We start from the raw sequence: 18,152 nt of genomic DNA, 5'->3' as shown, positions 1-18,152 counted from the left end.
TTGGGATTGCAGCCAAGGCACCTATCACGATTGGTACTATCTTTGTTTACTTTTTCCAAAGTCACTCCATTTGCAGGACTTTATATTTTTGTGATTTTCTCCAGTTTTTTCTTTTCTTTTCTGCTTTCTCCAATGTCCACTGCCCAACTTTTTTTGTCTTGCTTATTAACCATTGTTAAGTCTGAGGTGGTGTGTAGAGAAATTTTTACTACTAATAGTAGTAATTTTGACAGCCAAAGTCAGTGATCTGAATGAAACGATGAAGTTATAATGTGACAGTGATGTGATGAAATCACTAGATAAAATGAGATAAAACTTTTAGCCCATTTTCAAGCAGGTAGAGGTATTGCTTTGATGTGAATCAGTTAATGATTTGGTAGCATAAAATTTTGGTAGCGTAATCTTGGGAGATTTCAAGCACTGTGAACATAATGCTTGGGAACTGTGTATGATTTGGACTGCCCACTTCTGCTTTCTGAGCTCACAGGCAAAAAAAGCAAAAGGGTTGAATCCTCATGTTTGTCTATTATTGTCAGTCCTTTGGTGTAGACAAGACTCAAACATCAAAGTCAAGAACACTGAAACTACCTTTGCAACAGTGGTGAATATCTGTAGTTTGGGTGTAGAATGAGGATGAATGTTCATTCTCTGAGTTTTTGGGTTGGTTTCCAATTGTTTCACTGCCAGGCTATGTAACATCTCCAATGGATTTTAGGGAATGTCAGTGTCAGTATTCGTCTGTTTATAAGGGCTTCAAGTGTGGGTGTGTCAAGTGAGGGTCTTGTGATGGGTCAGCTGTGAGCCATCAGTGAGTCTTGTGGTGGGTCTTGTGATGGATCTTGTGATGGATCTTGTGATAAGGAAAATACATCAGGTCAGGGTCATTGGGAGGTGATGGTGGTGGGGGTATTGCATGGGTTGGTTGAGGATTGGTGCTGTCTCTGATTGGCTGTGTGGTTGATTTGGATTGGGGGGGGGAGGTGTTATAGGCTGATTGTAGGTCAATGTGCCTGTTGATGGAATTGCTTGTGAAGTGCCAGACTTCGATGAACTCACAAGTGTGGCAGGTGGTAGTGTGACCAATGATTTTTGTGTTGCTGCAATCAAACTGGTCCTGTTTGGTGTCAGTGTGAGTAGAGATTAAAGTTTTGGGTTCATGGTGTTTGACTGCCAGCTGGTGTTCGTGGATCCTGGTTCTTCATGAAATTACAGTAACAAGATATTGCAACTTTGAGATTATTGGCCAGATTATACCCTGTTTGCCAGCTTCTCCTAACAGATTAAATTTGGTTGTGTCCTGATCTTTTTTCAGAGAATTAAACTGGTGACAGGCAGGCAAATGGCTAGGCGGAGTCTCAAATCTTTTAGATGTAGTCTAATACTGAGCTGATAGCAATAAACTGGCATTAACCCTTTGTCTCCACTACAGTCTCCACTCCAGACCTGATCTAAATCCTGCTATATGAATCTGCTTGTATTCACAGGAGCCAAAAAAAAAAAAAAAAGGTTGATATAAAGGAAGTTTTTACAGTACAAATAGCAGATATGAGAAAGGGTTAATCTCACTGTTCCCTACATCAAAACCTCATGCCATTAGTTTTTTAAAAAACCCATTCAGGTATTGCATTTGATTTGGTCCTAGGATTTTGGAAGGATTTTGAAATTCATTGCACACTGCCTTGCTACTGTGATAATGAAAATTCCCCAAATACGCTTTTCTGGTTTTTGTTTTGTTTCATCTTTTCTTTTGATAGAGCTTTTCTTCCCTTCAAAGTGCTCACTGCATTGCCCAAACGCTGATATCCCTATGTAGCCATTCTTTGGATTCCATTATAGTCTCTATTCTTCTTTGTAGGATGATCCCCATAAGAACTGTGTGTTCTTCTTCTGAATAACTGAATATAGCCATCATAACTGGGAGAGCTGTTTCGTTTTGCATGCATCACCTTCTCTGACAATAAAGCAGTGACTTAAAAGCATCAAACTGTTTGTCTACTGGATACAACTTTTTTTTTCTTTAATAATCCCAATACAACTGTTGATGAGATTAAAAAAAACAAAGATAAAGTCATGCAATGGTTCATGAAGGCAATCTGAGCATCACTTTGAGTAGTGACTTTAAACTTCAGACATTGTTTACATAAATTGCAAATAAAATTCCAAGCATCCTTAGCAGGCTTTAGCACTTCCACATCATTGGATTACAACATAGCAATCCTTAATATATTCGCTACTCTAGAGAATAAACTCCAATGAAAATATCAAATTTGCTATGTCCCGAAGATGATGCATTAGTTGGTCTTTTCCCTAATATTCACAGAAGGCTTTTCTCCATGAAGGAACATTCAAATACATAGTTCCATTATTTACAATCTAAGATGTTACTGTACAAGAGTATTTTAAAAAAATATTGGTACAGATTGGTTTTTATTTCACTTTTAATGAATTTGGAATACTTTCATTTTTTATTTTTTATTTTCCATGGCAGGGCAACAGCACATTTGACAGCCACACGATCAGGAACAAGTCAAAAGATGAAATTTTTTCAGCTTGAAGATTCAGGAGTGGAAAAAGTTGTATATAACCCAGTTCTGTTTGTCATTGAGGGTTTGGTATCTGCTGGGAGGGGGGAAGCATGTAGAGAAAGCATAGCGAAACATAGGTATCATGCATTTTCAAAACTTGCAAACATCCAAAGATTGTAGCCAATGCTCTCTGTTTATGCAGGAAAGGTTTATCATTGCCCACTGCATTTGTCTGCAATTTCCTATAGTTCTGGAACCCGTCCAAATGTCTTCCAGTCTGCAGCTTAGGGACTGCAGTGGAGGGAATTGCCCATTGCACTCGGTACAACATATGCTCATGCACAAGTCTATCACAGCCTTCAAGTTTGTAGGCAGTTCCATGCTGTAATTGTTAAAAGATTGTTTGTCTCTGTTTCACTAGAATGATTATAGGAAGTTATCTATGCAATGCAAGGACTTTGTGGTGGGCGTCCTGGATCTCTGCAGAGACACAGAAGAAGTGGAGGCTATTCTGAATGGTGATGCGAGTGTACAAACATGGCCTGAACATCCCCGTCCAAGTTTGAGCAGAATCAAGCTGTCCATTAAATATGAAGTCAAAAAGGTGAGTATGCTCTTGCCTGTTTCCTTGTTGCATGTTGAAAGTCAGATTAAAAATTGGATTTCTTCATGGATTACCTGCTCAAAGGGTTGCATGTAGACAAAACATGTAGAGCTTAAAGTAATGGCAGAGAGTAAGGGTGAAGGATGGTAGCAATAGCAAGACAGGAGGAGATTGTGGGTTGTAGTGAAAGATGGTGACGCTTGACTGTGGAACCTACTTTGAAAGTAGTTCAATGACTCAAGTCCTAAAGGACTGAATCAGCATGACATTTTAGGAATAGATACATTTTGCAAACTCTCCCTCAACTGAAATAAGGCTTACTTGAGGTACCGGTAGTTGGATAAGGCAGGAAAGAACCTATAGATAAATCTGTGAAGCATTTTTATCTAACTCCTGTTGATTCTTGTGAGTTTCTATTAAGCTCCAGTAATCCATTCAATTTAGAATGAAAAGAAAACAGCACCGAGCTGTAAAATAGAGTTGTTTACTGTGTGGAAAAAAAAAATCTTGATAGTATTCCAATATAGTGTGAGTTCACATTTGCTGTGAAAAATATTATTCCTGTCTGCACGTTAAAGACCTAAAGGAGAATAGCATATATTCAAAAGCTACTTAAATTGGAAGTAATGCTAATCGGTTGCCTACAGCTTGCAATTTCCAAATATGTTTGACTGATAATTGTTGAGGATAATAGGAGTTGTAATCAAACCCATTTGGAAGTTGCCAGAGTGGGCTGACATTGCCCAGAGAGGTTTTTTTTAGACCAACTTTGTTTATTATAGAAGTTTATGTTCTACTTTCTTCTTCGATGATATTTAGGATCTGGAAGAGAGAGGTTGTTTTTGGTATTTTTATATTACAGTATGTCTTTCTTTTATTTTCTGCCATCACACATCAACAAATATAAAGGAAGGATGCAATCTTTGTCTATCTCATCTCGTAAATAAGTCTCTGGGGCCCAGTGCAGCACAAAAGCAGTGGATCTTGATTAAAATAGACAGACTCAGAATAGCGCTTCAGAATCTCAAACAGAAAACATCATCATTGAAAAGATGCATTAGAATTGTTGCACAGGAAAACCCTAGAGCCCTCTCCCACGTCTTCAACCGTGGCCAAAGAAGCTAGCAATCATTGTCTTTCTCATTGCTGATACATTTTGACCAAATCCATACCTCCTGGATTAATGTGCAAATTTATCTATATCAGCATTTGCCTTTTCATTTCCAGAATATTCGGATGCCCTCTTCTGTTAAAATAAATTAAATGATTTTTGAATTCTGGATTTTCAGAGGAAAAAAATTATTTCAAAATGTATAATTAATCGGGGATTTTCATAGTGAAATCTTTAAAAGGAAAACAAATGAGTGCAGAAATAATCCTAAATGGTTTTATGGCTAAATAGAAGAGAAATTCAGAGATTTAACCTTGGGCTGAAAAACCACTTTGGTCTCTAATTGGAAAAAAACTGCTGGAGATTATGAATGGAGTGGTGGAGTTTATGGAAGCTAGGTATCCTCAGCTATTATAGGTCCTAATCATTCGCTTTAATGTGGCTTCTTAATGTAACAAAATTATGGACTAGAAGCCAAGAACAAAATTCTTGACTTTTAGTCCATAAACCTTTGCTTTAGTCCATAAACTGTTGGAAATTCAAGTCCTTTTCTAATTTAAGTCACGGTCTGGCAAATAATTCCCTATGCTGCTAGAAAAGGGGGGAAAAGATGACAATGGTAATAGTACATTGAATAATTAGGTCAAAATCAATGTGGTTTTCCATATCGTAGACAATTGTAATGGGAATTTAGGTTACCTATTGTGTGAAATCTAAACCATGGTCTGGGCTTAGGGTGATATCTAGAGCACTGTAAGTATTTTTAACAGGCTATGATTAAAAGAATTGTGACTTTGCATGTGTGTAAAACCATGAGCAATTAACAAAAACAGGTTATGGCTATTTTTAAAGCAAAAACAGGTGCCCTGTAGTTAGAGTTAGAGTTAGAGTTAGGGATAGAGCTCAGGGGAGAATAGTATATGAGAGCCACAGTGGCACAGTAATTAGAGTGCAATACTACAGGCTACTTCTGCTGCCTGCCAGCTGCCTGCAATTTGGCAGTTTGAATCTCACCAGGCTCAAGGTTGATTCAGCTTTCCATCTTTCCAAGGTCAGTAAAATGAGGGCCCAGATTGATGGGGGCAATATGCTGGCTCTGTAAACCATTTAGAGAGGGCTGTAACGCATTGTGAAATGGTATATAAGTCTAAGTGCTATTGCTATGTATATTTAGTCCTTTGTTTGGCAACAAGTAGCATTTGGAAGTGATTTGAACAAGAAACCAGCTTGGAGATTAAAAAATGTAAACCTTTCTCCTCCTACATCATGATCTAAAACCTGGCAATATGGAACTGCTTTTTTGGCAAAACAATAGGGCTACCAAAGCCAACAGAAAATGGCATTTTTATACTGCTACAAAAGGTTGCCTGGATTTATGCAACCAACAGCTGATAGCTCTAAACTAAGGGTGCCAAATTCGCAGCATCATGGCAGCATCATGTGATGTATCATGACTTTTTTCCCCTTCGCTAAACCAGGCATGGGTGTGGTCAGCATGTGACGCATCTGGCTTGTGGACTGTGAGTTCGACAGCCCTGCTCTAAACAAAGTGCATGGTGCTGGACATATTTCTTAAAGTTTGATGATTAGCCAGTTAGTGATTGACTATTGTTCATTATGGGAAATCTTCGTATAAATAGAATCCTGCATTTTTCACCACACCAAGTATCTTCAGTGGACTGTGGAATTGAGGGGATGGTTGCAACTTATCCTTTACCCTCCAAGGGTCTGCAACAGCTGGCAGACCTGTGGGCTCCCACAGAGCAAACTGAATCCAAGAAGGGGAGGCTGCAAATTGACAGAACTAAGCAGAGGAAAATAATAAATTGATTGCTTCAAAGTAGGAAAAGCTTGTCAGAGCATTTTAAACAGTTTAATCATGGATACATGATTTGCAAATTGATCGCTTCTTTTTTCTGAGCCTGATTTCTTTCTTCTGATTAATTATTTGTACAATATACTATGATTATGGATATTGGTTTACTGGAAGCAAACTCGGAAAGTGCTCCCAATTTTATAGTTAACAGCTGTTCCCTCCTTTCCTTCTAACTCTCTCCACCTGCTTATTGCTGCCTTAGCAGCTGTGCCCAGACTTTCTCTTCCAATTATCAAAGCAATTCATTCCAACTCTTGCACTGCAAGCTCCTTCATTTTAATTATCCTTTAGAGACCCTGGATAGATCCAACGGCAATGTTTTAAAATAGGCCAGGCAGGAGAATTATATTCCTGATTTCTAACTGTATTTATTTCACTAATGTCCCAGTGTAATTTTTTTGCAAAAAGAATTGTAGCGTGGTAATCAAGCCCTTGCTTTAAACACCAAACTTTCCTTTAGCATTTCCAATTAAAGGACCAGGGAACTGAAGTGAAGTATTTGTGGTCCTCCTGGGTCAGCTTCTTTTTAAAGGAAGTATGGTAGCTTGCAGTTTCAGAGCTTCTGGCAGCTCATAAATCCTTATGTTGCATCCACCAGGCTCCTTTCAGAATACTGAATGCAGATTCAGTCCTCATATGCTATTCCAATCTGCTACCAAAATTACAGGTTGCCTTTGACTTATGACTGCTATTGAGCCCGGAATTACAGTTATAAATCATTGTGGCTGTAAATCAAGGCATCACATGACCAGATCCAATTTTTCAACATTAGTATCGGCAGTCATTAAGCAAACACTGCAGTCATTAAGTGAATTAATTTTCCCCAATGGGCGCTTTTTGTTTGAAACTGGAAGTGAATGCCAGAAACCAGCAAAAAATGTTGCAAACTGCAGTTGTGTGACTGTGGGATATTGCAAATGACCATAAAGGTGAGCCACAGGCCAAGTCCCTAAAATATAACCATGTGACTGTAGGGCAGTGTATGTGCAGCAGTCATAACTTTGAAAATGGGTCATCAGTAGCTTTTGGGTGTGTGGGTGGTCATAACTTTGAATGGTTGCTAACTGACCAAGTTGTAAGTCGAGGATTTGCAGTATAATTATACAGCTTTTTCTGATGATCGTTCAGTTAGCATATGGAGTTTTCATACAGTTTGGAACAGGGTTAGTGCACTTCTCTCTTGTTGGCTGGGCTTTAGCATTTAGCATTTACCATATTTTTCGGAGTATAAGATGCACTGGAATATAAGACGCACCTACCTTTTTTGGTGAGGAAAAGAAGAAAAAGAAATCTCCCTCTGCCTCTGAGCAATTTTGCCTTGTTGCAGCAAACAGCAAACAGCCTGCTTTACTTTCATTTTCATTTTCAGCATAGCTTGATTAGTACTAGGAAAAAAATCTGCTCCAGCAATTTACCTCTTTGCAGCAAGCAGCAGAGCCCTGTGCAAAACAGCTGAGAGCAAATCAGCTGAGAGTCGGGAGGCCGATCCAATCAACCTGTGCTAATTAGCCCGTGCTGAAGCTGAAAGGAGCTGTTTTTTCTTGCTGTTTGCTTGCAAGGAGGTAACTGCTGTGAGGCAGAGGCCAAAGGGTGGGGGGCAGTGGGTGGGCAGGACTACATTCGGTGTATAAGACACACCTAAATTTTCACCCCCTTTTAGGGGGGGGAAAGGTGCATCTTATACTCTGAAAAATACATTCAGAATAACAAAGGAATGTTAAGACAGCCAGTGTAGAGAATAAAATAGATTCAAATAGAAAACATGAGCTATGCATACCACTTGTTAAAGCTGGAACACAACCATGCAATATACTGAGTTGAATGGGTGATACGGTCTTATTTGCATATCACTGAAGGGTGAGTTACTGTTTTTAAAACTCCCTCCCCAACATTTTTCCTGAGTTAGCATTGCCATTTAAAAACACCAGGGATTGCCACTGCTCATTAAACATCAAAACTAGCTTCTTTAAAAGCTCATTGGCAGACCATCAAAGAAAAAAATACAAATTAGAAGCCTAAGTATAATCTTTTGCCCACATTATCCATGCTATCCTCCACATTATAACAAAATTAGAACTGTCTCCTAATACTTTTACACACACAAAAAGAGGTTTAAAATGATGGTGACTCAACAGGCCAAGATTGTGAGACTGATATTGCTCATTGTGCTGAGCAACATGAATAAGGGCACCATGGAGAAGTGTGCATTTTCTACTGTTCATGAAAATAGGCTTCTGGATTACTTGGTAAGCTTTTCAAAGAGATGAAAAATTAAGCAGAATATTGCTTTCCAGCTTCTGGCAATCTGTATGTTTCTTATCAAGTTGTTTCAGGTGTGGGTTGGGTCAAAGGTCGTTTCTGTATAATTTGAAGACTAAGATAAAAATTATATATCTAAACCACATTATCCTATCCATTTTCTACCTGCCCACATTCTAATTCATTTAATTCATGTATTCCTTTTAATGCATAGGACTTGGAAAGTGGGTGGTGAGAAATTATTTGTGAGAAATATAATGGAAGGGAAAAATCAATGGACAGAATGGGACCATACATCTCAAAGATTCCTTGGGCTACAACAGAAATAAAAACAGTAAGATCAACAGCAAAACATAGGCTGCAATTCAGCCCATTGCCCTATGCTGTCATTTTTTAAAAAACAGCAAATATAGTTAAATTATCTGCCATCCCATGAAACATTGTTTGGCTTCACACACTGCACTATATCAATGTTCATGGTCTACAAACAGCAACGGCTGAATTCCCACATGTCCTACTCTAGATTGAGTGGCAATGAGCTCATATAATATATGATATGATAATATTAGAATGGAATGGCTTGTCTTCAGAAGTTGTGAGTGCTCCATCAGTGAAGGATTTCAAAAAGAGACTGGACAACCATTTTTTTTTTCCCTGAAAATGGTATAGGGTCTCCTGCTCGAGCAGGGGGTTGAATTAGAAGACTTCCAAGTTCTCTTCAAACTCTGTTATTCTATGTTCTGTGTTCTATTTTCTAGAACACGGGTGTCAAACCCACGGCATCATATTGCTGTCACGTGATGTTTAGTGACATTTTTTTCCCTTTGCAGAGCTAGGGTGGGCATGGCTGCATGTGACACATCCGGCCCACGGGTTGCCAGTTTGACACCCCTGTTCTAGAGGAGAGCGAGTGTCAGTTAGGGAGAGAAAGATCAGCAAAGAAGAATCTCTTCTCTGTAACTTATTTTTGTGGCTTAAATATAGCCCAGAAGAGCAGATTGGTTGAAGTCCAGAAGCTTAGTGTCAAAAGTATCCTACAGTATTCATTCCAAGGTTTGTAAGCTGAAGATCTAAAGATAAAAAAGTCGGGAAACCAGGAATGACAGAAACAGTGTCTGGGAGTGAGGAGGATATTTTTAAAAAAAAAAAACAAAAAACCCCACAATGGTTATGGCAGTACATCAATGTTTTGCTCCTTTTATACATACATTTCAATGTTTTGCTCCTTTCATACATAGATAGATACTCTCGTATCTATCAGACTTCCCACTGATATGTGCCAACAAGCTAGTTTTCCATAATCCATTCATGTGTCCTAATCATGCAATTTTAAAAAGCCTCCATCTATGCTGAAATAATCATTATAGCAACAAAAGAATAATCTCTGGAAGGTATTAATGGGCTAAGAAACAATGGGCTGCAGATGAGCTGTTTGCAACAGTAGGTGCTACTTTTACTGATTTAATCAACCTGCTTTTTTTCACCTCCTGCTTAAAACTGGTGAGGTGGTTTCTTGAATACGAAGCATTCTATGGATATCTCTAAATATAGAGAAAAAGGTGAATCGGACTTTATTTGTCTTCTTGCAGTTTATTTGGCTCAACAGGAGTTTACCATGATTGTCATTAAAGATGGGTTGCTAGTGAAAGCAATCCTTCAGAAAATTTGCCATCTGTACTTGTTTTGCTTTTCAGGAGCTGTTAATACTAAATGAAACTTAGAAAAACATGTTTTACTTGATGTGCTCATAAGGCTAACATTCATCTTCTGACAGCCATATGTCATGGCTTTAAATTGTAATACTGTGTGTTTCTGGCTAGGTTTCACATGATCTAAGGGTTTCACCCAGATGTGAAAAAGCTCTTTCTTTTTTTTTTATGAATGATGTTATTTCATGGAAGTAGAAAAAAGCCAGTTGAATAGCTGAACTGTTCACATGGAGTCTTCTCATCTACCATCATTGCATTGGAATGGGTCTGTGTGACTACAGGGTAATAACCCCTTATGTAATGAAGACCTGAAAGGGGCAGATCATCATGGAGAAGATCTATCTATGTGGTCTGGGTGTGAAAAGTCAACAATTCCTTCATGGTACATAATAAAAAAAACCATGCTAATTGTTTTTTTAAATTTTTTTTTTTTACTACTAGTTCTGTGGGTGTGGCTTGGGGGCATGGCATGGCTTGGAGGGCATGGCTTGGGGGCGTGGCAGGGGAAGAATATTGTAAAATCTCTATTTCCCTCCCCCCAAATCCAGGGGAAGGTTACTGCAAAATCCCCATTTCCTCCCGATCAGCTGGGACTCGGGAGGCAGAGAATAGATGGAGGCATGGCCAGTCAGAATTTTTACTACTGGTTCTCCGAACTACTCAAAATTTCTGCTACTGATTCTCCAGAACTGGTCAGAATCTGCTGAATACCACCTCTGCCTCCCACCCATGTATTTGTTTCTCTAAGATTTCTTTGGGACAAGATTTTTTTCAAGCTTTCAAATCTGCAATCTTATTAAAACGAGTGGTATTTCTTTTATGTAATAGTTTATTAAGATCTGCAGTGTAATTGACGAACTTGCCAATAAGAGTTTTTGGCTGAGCTTTGCAGGTAGCCTTCATTATTGACTGGTTACTTAATGATAGTTCAGAATTACAGCAGCTTCAAAAAGGGAGCTTTATATAAGGCATTTGTGACCATCGTAAAATATTGTGCCATCTCCCCTGTGATCACATGACTGTACCTAGGGTGCTTGGCAACTGGCATGCATTTATGACTAGTTACAGCATTCCATGGGCACACGACAATGATTTGCTGCATTTTTTGCCATTTTTCCAGCAGAAAACAGCAAAAAATACCTATTGGATATGCTGGATTTGCTCAACGACCACATGGTTTGCATAACGGCTGTGGTGACTCACTTTACAACAATAATAAAATTGTCATAAAATAGAGTTAGGTCATGTGGTGATACCTTCAATGACCACTCCAACTTACAACTAAAATTCCAGGCCCAATTATGCTGATAAATTGAATCTAGCTTGCTGTTTATTACTGATTTTTTTTTTTTAAAGAAAACAGTGTTTGATCTAGTTGTTTAAACTTTACTATTGTGCAATTCACACTCACAGAATTGTTGTTTTGAGTTCACGGTTCTCCCTTTCTCTCTCTCTCTCTCTCTCTCTCTCTCTTTTTTTTTTTTTGGTAAATTTGTGTTTTGTAAGTTGTGCAACTATAATTTTATCATTTTATAATAGAATGCAGGAACCCTTTCAGAGAAAGGAAGATTCACTGTATTAAAATAACAAATCGCATGTTAGCACTTTTTGGTCAGGTGAAAACTTCATTTCTTTAGAAAATGCAACTATGTTCACAGATTGTAGGTAAAAGCTACCTAACCATTTTTCTAGCTGTTAGAAACCTGTCATTCTGAATTTCCATGGAAACAGACCTGTTTAATATTCTAGGCAAGTCTATATTGATTCAAATCCTGCACTGTCCCATTCTTTTCATGGTTTCCTTTGATAATTGTTCTTATGGACCTCAGAGGCTTTTCAGTTTATCAACAACATTAACACCCCCTACTCACATGGGGGGACACACTCTGGACTTAGTTTTGTCTCTGGTCAGTGGTTGAGTGGCCTTGATATAGGGAATATAGATACTGAACCCTTGTCATGGTCTGACCACTCGCTCCTTCGACTTGACTTTCTGACCGCCGCACCCTGTCGCAGGGAGGCAGAGCCGACGAGGTGGTTCCGCCCCAGGTGCCTGATGGATCCTGATAGGTTCCAGATGGAGCTTGGGCCATTTCCTGAAACTCTAGCTCACGACTCGGCTGATGACCTGGTGGCCGCGTGGGATAGTGCGGCTGCCGGGGCTTTGGACCGGGTCGTGCCTTTGCGGCCTCTGACCCGGCACCGAACTCACTTAGCTCCTTGGTTCTCCGAGGAGCTGAGAGAGATGAAGCGCCGGAAAAGACACCTAGATAGCGGTTGGAGGGCCAGCCGTTCCGAATCTGACTTGACACTGGTAAGGCCTCATATTAAGACCTACCTAGTGGCGATAAAAGCGGCGAAATATAGCTATTTTGCCACTCTTATCGCGTCATCAGATAACCGCCCAGCCGCCCTGTTCAGGGTGACCCGCTCCCTTCTCCATCTGGGAGCGCGGGAGGACCCCTTGCAAGGCCGAGCTGAGGATTTTGTACTGGATGATAAAATAACTCAGATTCGGGAAGACTTGGCCGCTGACTGGGTTAGTTCAGACGAGATGACTGAGGCAGGCCTTGAGAGTGTTATCTGGGAGGAGTTCGATCCTGTGGCTCCCGAGGACGTGGACAGGATCTTGGGACGGCTGAATGCCACCACATGTTTATTGGACCCGTGTCCCTCCTGGTTGGTGCTGGCTTCCCGGGAGGTTACACGAGGCTGGCTCCAGGGAATTATCAATGCTTCTTTGAGTGAGGGTGTCCTGCCGGCCGCCTTGAAAGAAGCGGTGGTGAGGCCTCTCCTCAAGAAGCCATCCCTGGATCCGGCTGTTTTGGCTAACTATCGTCCAGTCTCCAACCTTCGCCTTGTTGCGAAGGTTGTTGAGAGTGTGGTGGCGCGACAGCTTCCACAGTACCTGGATGAAGCTGTCTATTTGGATCCGCTCCAGTCCGGCTTCAGACCTGGGTACAGCACGGAAACGGCATTGGTTGCGTTGGTGGATGATCTCTGGAGGGCTCGGGATAGGGGTTATTCCTCTATCCTGGTCCTGTTAGACCTCTCAGCAGCTTTTGATACCATCAACCATGGTATCATGTTGCGCCGGCTGGAGGGACTGGGAGTGGGGGGCACCGTTTTGCGGTGGTTCTCCTATCTCTCCGACCGGTCGCAATCCGTGTTGACAGGGGGGCAGCGGTCGACCCCGAGGCGCCTTGTTTGTGGGGTGCCACAAGGGTCGGTCCTCTCGCCCCTCCTGTTCAACATTTATGTGAAGCCACTGGGTGAGATCATCCGTGGTTTTGGGGTGGAGTTCCATCAGTACGCTCATGATACTCAGCTGTACATCTCCACCCCAGACCATCCCAACGATGCCTTGGAAGTGATGTCCCAGTGCCTGGAGGCCGTGCGGGTCTGGATGGGGAGAAACAGGCTTTGACTCAACCCTTCCAAGACCGAGTAGCTGTGGCTGCCGGCGTCCCGGTATAGCCAGCTGACGCCATTGCTGGTTATTGAGGGCGCATCACTGGCCCCCACGGAAAGGGCCCGCAACTTGGGCATCCTCCTGGATGCACAGCTGTCTTTAGAAGGGCATATGACGGCCGTGGCCAGGGGGGCTTTTTATCAGGTTCGCCTGATACGCCAGTTGCACCCCTTTCAGGATCGGGACTCCCTACACACAGTCACTCAAGCACTCGTCACCTCTCATCTGGACTATTGTAACGCTCTCTACATGGGGCTCCCCTTGGGGTACACCTGGAGGCTCCAACTGGTGCAGAATGCGGCTGCGCGGGGATTATGGGAGCGACGGGGCGCTCCCATGTGACTCCTCTCCTGCGCGAGCTGCATTGGCTTCCGGTGGACTTCCGGGTGCGCTTCAAGGTGTTGGTGATCACCTTTAAAGCGCTCCATGGCTTAGGGCCAGGGTACTTACGGGACCGCCTTCTGCCACCAATAGCCTCCCACCGGCCAGTTTGCTCCCACAGAGAGGGCCTCCTCAGGGTGCCGTCGGCTAGACAATGCTGGCTGGCGACCCCCAGGAGGAGAGCCTTCTCTGTGGTGGCACCTACCCTTTGGAACAATCTACCCCCAGAGATACGAGTGATCTCCGACCTCCGGACTTTTCGTCGGGCCCTAAAAACTCATCTTTTTCAGTTAGCCGGTCTCTCTTGATTTTATGATTTTATGGTTGATTTTAAATTTTGATATGGATTTTAAATTGATAAATTTTAAACTATGGGCCAAATTTAATTATTTTAAATCTATTTTTAATCACACTTTATGTATAAATGTTTTATTTTGGCTGTTCACCGCCCTGAGTCCGAAAGGAGAAGGGCGGTATAGAAATTTGAATAATAAATAAATAAATAAATAAATAAATAAATAAATAAATAAATAAATAAATAAATAAATTTTAAAAATACTAAATTTTTACCTACTTTTACCTATTTTAACCTACTCTCCTGCCTATTTTGATGGATTTAATCTCAATCCAATATAGATTAACCACTCACTGAAGCCAACCCTTTAACATTATGCGAGTCTGGACTGGAACTCTATTATGTATCTTCCATGTTAGGTGGAAATGATGTCCACAATAGACTGCACCATCAATGTTGATTTTCAGTATTGAGAGTGAGTAAGCTGCCTGTCTCACATTCCCATGTCTACCTGGTGATATCCAGCACTGAACTTTCTCCATCCAAAAACATCTGGAAGGGATGGTTATCACCTGGGCCCATAAAGGTATTCATGGAAAATATGCCTCCCTTCCACACAGACTTAGTCAGAACCAAGCATTAAGAAAATCCATGAAAACCTGGCTTTTTCAGAAAGCTTTAGAGTGGGGGTGATTGAAAATTGCATTTTTCTCTGGAGTCACTTTTATGACTGAAGCAACATATAAGCCTGAGAAAATGATTAATAAATCTGGGATTTGAACACCAAGTCTTTTTTTAACTTCTTTATCACCTATCTCTAGGGCATGATGAGCTAAGGATCAGAGAGCAAATATCATTTTTAGTTCTTCCTTGTCATTATTGTTTTAAAATAAATCTTCTGTATAAACCTCCTTAACGTCTGTTTTATTGGTGCTTTACAATTCACAAGTATGCTTCTATAACACTTTTAAACTCTTAGAGATAGTCCATGCCATGGTTTTGTGTACTCCCTTCCATGTCCCATGTTGGGCCTCTGTGTGAGGAATAAGACATGGTTGTCCTCAAAGAAAGAGGCAACATTTGTTGCTTGTCTTACTGGTTAAGACCTACCTTCAGCAGCCCTCTTAATTCTTTCTGACAACTCTTCTTTATGATGGAAGACAAAAAAATGGCCAACTGACATTTCTGAAGCTACCCCTCCCAGTTTCTGTTGTCTTTAGGTATAGAGAAACCAGAACAGAATTCCATCAGTGTATTACGATGTAGTATGGCAGATGGATCTGGAGATTGTTAGTGAGCCTCAAAGGTGGTTCTAGACAAGGCACTTGTTCCTCCTAATCCCAATCTCAGCTTTGCTATCCTGTGCAAAGTTTTTTTTGCTTGGTCCATTTTGACATCTTTCCTACAGTGATATTGGAGGGTAGATACCAAAAAATATTTTTTTATAAAGAGAGTCTGTCCTTAGGATGCAGTAGGCCTGAACCCCTTACTCATACATTCTTTTTTGTGTCTTCCAAAACTTTATCTTTTAAAGTTTCTCATTAATAGAAGTCAATACCACTGTAAGGTAAAGCTGTACGCCTTCTCTTGCATAATCACAAACAACTTGTTACAAACAGTATGCCTTAACTCAGGGGTCCTCAAACTACGGCCCGTGGGCCAAGTACGGCCCATTGACACAATGTATCTGGCCCACGCAGTGGTGGGATTCAGCCCCGCCCCCTGCCCTGCCCCCTCCGCCCCACCACTCCCACCCACTCCTTGCATGGCTGGCTGTAGGAGGTTGTAGGAAAAAAAATGCCTTTAAAAGCCTCTGGCGATCCCAGCTGAGTTGCTTGATCGTCAGAGGCTTTTAAAAGCATTTTTTTTCTGCAACCTCTTATGGTTGTAGAAAAAATGCTTTTAAAAGTAAAAAACAAAAAAAAAGTTGGCCATGCCCACCCATCGCAACCTGATGGTGCGGTAGGTGCGCTGCCGCTACTGCCGCCCGGCAGGAGAGGAGAAAGAGAGATGGAGAGTAAGAGAGATGAAGGAGAGAAAGAGGGGGGGAGAAAAAAAGAGATGAGAGAGATGAAAGAGACACACAGAGATACCTGTTTAAAAGAAAATACTGGGAGCCACAAAACCTGGGTGGGAGTAAGTGATATGGAGTTGGCAATGACCACCCAGGTTTAAGGTTGTGTTTAAGTGTTTACATGTGTTTAAGGTTGAGTGTTTAAAGTTGCAGACCCCTGACCTACCCCATCCAATCGCTTCACCCTGCAGCCAGCCCTGTAGGCCTGCGCCCGCCTCCCCCTGTAGGCCTACCTACCCCGGTTGTATCACCTTGCCCTGCAGCTGACCCGAATGCCCTCCTCGGACTGCCTCCGACCACTCCAGTAGGTCATTTTTATTTAATTAATTTAATTAAATACTGCAATTGGCATAAATGGTGACTGGTCAAAAGTTCAAGGACCTGTCAGAAATCACTTTTTTCAGCCCTCTGGGTAGTCTCTATGTGCATATGGACTACTCAGAGGGCTGAAAAAGTTATTTTTGACCAGTCCTCGCATTTATGACTGTCCTCATATTTTACATTTTGTGCCCTATCTTTTCACCGTGGTGAAGAGAAGTAGTTGTGAAATGAGTGACATGGTTGTTAAGAATGCTGCAACGGGCATAAATGTGAGGATGGTCATAAGTGCGAGGACTGGTCAAAAGTGTGAGGACCTGTCAGAAATCACTTTTTTCAGCCCTCTGGGTAGTCCCTATGTGCATATGACCTATGTGCACCCTATGTGCACTTTTGACCAGTCCTTGCTCTTACGACTGTCCTCACATTTTACGTTTTGCGCCCTATCTTGTCACTGTGGTGAAGAGAAGTAGTTGTGAAATGAGTGACACGGTTGTTAAGAATGCTGCAATGGGCATAAATGTGAGGATGGTCATAAGTGTGAGGACTGGTCAAAAGTGCGAGGACCAATCAGAAATGACTTTTTTCAGCCCTCTGAGTAGTTCCTATGCACATAGCCACGCCCACCCAGTCACATGACCAGCTAGCCATGCCCACCCGGTCACATGGGGGGGCCAGCCACACCCACCTAGCCAGTCAGGCCCCCCAACAGTCTGAGGGAGCCTGAAGTGGCCCCCTGTTCAAAAAGTTTGAGGACCCCTGCCTTAAGTTCTTGTTGGCTGCTATCTCAACCGGAATGAAAAAACTGCTTTCACCTTGATGCTATTGATATCTTGGTACCAGTTCTTTGTTATTCTCTAGATTTAACTTCTTTTTTTCCATTTATGCTTTTCTTCTTTTTTTATTTTTTTGCATTATAATTCTATTTCATGGTATTTTATTCTTGTTGTTGTTGTTTACCTGTGGGTATTTTCTAATTTTTTTAAAAAAGCATCCGCTTCATGTGTTTTGCCTTGTATTAATGATTCCGGTAAGAGCAAAGGAGTATGATGTGTTAGTAGTAAGTATATTTACACAGAGGAAGATTAGTCAATGAGCATATAGATGAAATAGCACTCATCCAGCGGACATTACATTTCATTTCCTACCATAAACCATTAAGGGAAAAGAATAATAGAGACTGTATAAGCAGCTAACCATTTCTTTCCCAGATTTCAGTAGAGCTCGCTTTCCCAATCAGAATGAATAATTTGTGTCTATAATAACTGCTGACATTTGGAATTCTAATTTGAATGGCTCATACTAAATTTCTTTTTGCTATTATGCTTCTCATATGCATAATGAGTTTGTTTTATTACTCCCTCTGAGGACCTGTGCATATAAAACCACTGCCTGAGCGATGGCCTTTCCTCCAAGAATGTGTGATTTATTTGACAGGCCCACTTCAAATTATTTACTAAGACAGTCACCTTCAAACTTTGTGCCAGCTTTTCTTGACCTAAGGCCCTAAACCTACCTGGTAAATCAG

The 18,152-nt window shown here is 41.2% G+C and overlaps 1 protein-coding gene across 2 annotated transcripts in view; it reads left to right on the top strand.

The window, feature by feature from the left end:
- TRPC7 (transient receptor potential cation channel subfamily C member 7) overlaps window positions 1-18,152 on the top strand; it is a 137,658-nt gene that overhangs the window by 50,209 nt on the left and 69,297 nt on the right. For both annotated transcript variants that reach the window (XM_087887464.1, XM_034403511.2), the window contains exon 2: window positions 2,947-3,129. In XM_087887464.1, coding sequence (XP_087743590.1) covers window positions 2,947-3,129 — 183 coding nt within the window. The remainder of the gene's footprint in view (window positions 1-2,946; window positions 3,130-18,152) is intronic.

This window comes from Pantherophis guttatus, chromosome 2 (assembly GCF_059756535.1).
Source record: "Pantherophis guttatus breed Tessera chromosome 2, ASM5975653v1, whole genome shotgun sequence".
NCBI lineage: Eukaryota > Metazoa > Chordata > Lepidosauria > Squamata > Colubridae > Pantherophis > Pantherophis guttatus.
The sequence above is the reverse complement of the archived record's forward strand: the minus strand, read 5'-3'. Positions and strand labels throughout refer to the sequence as shown.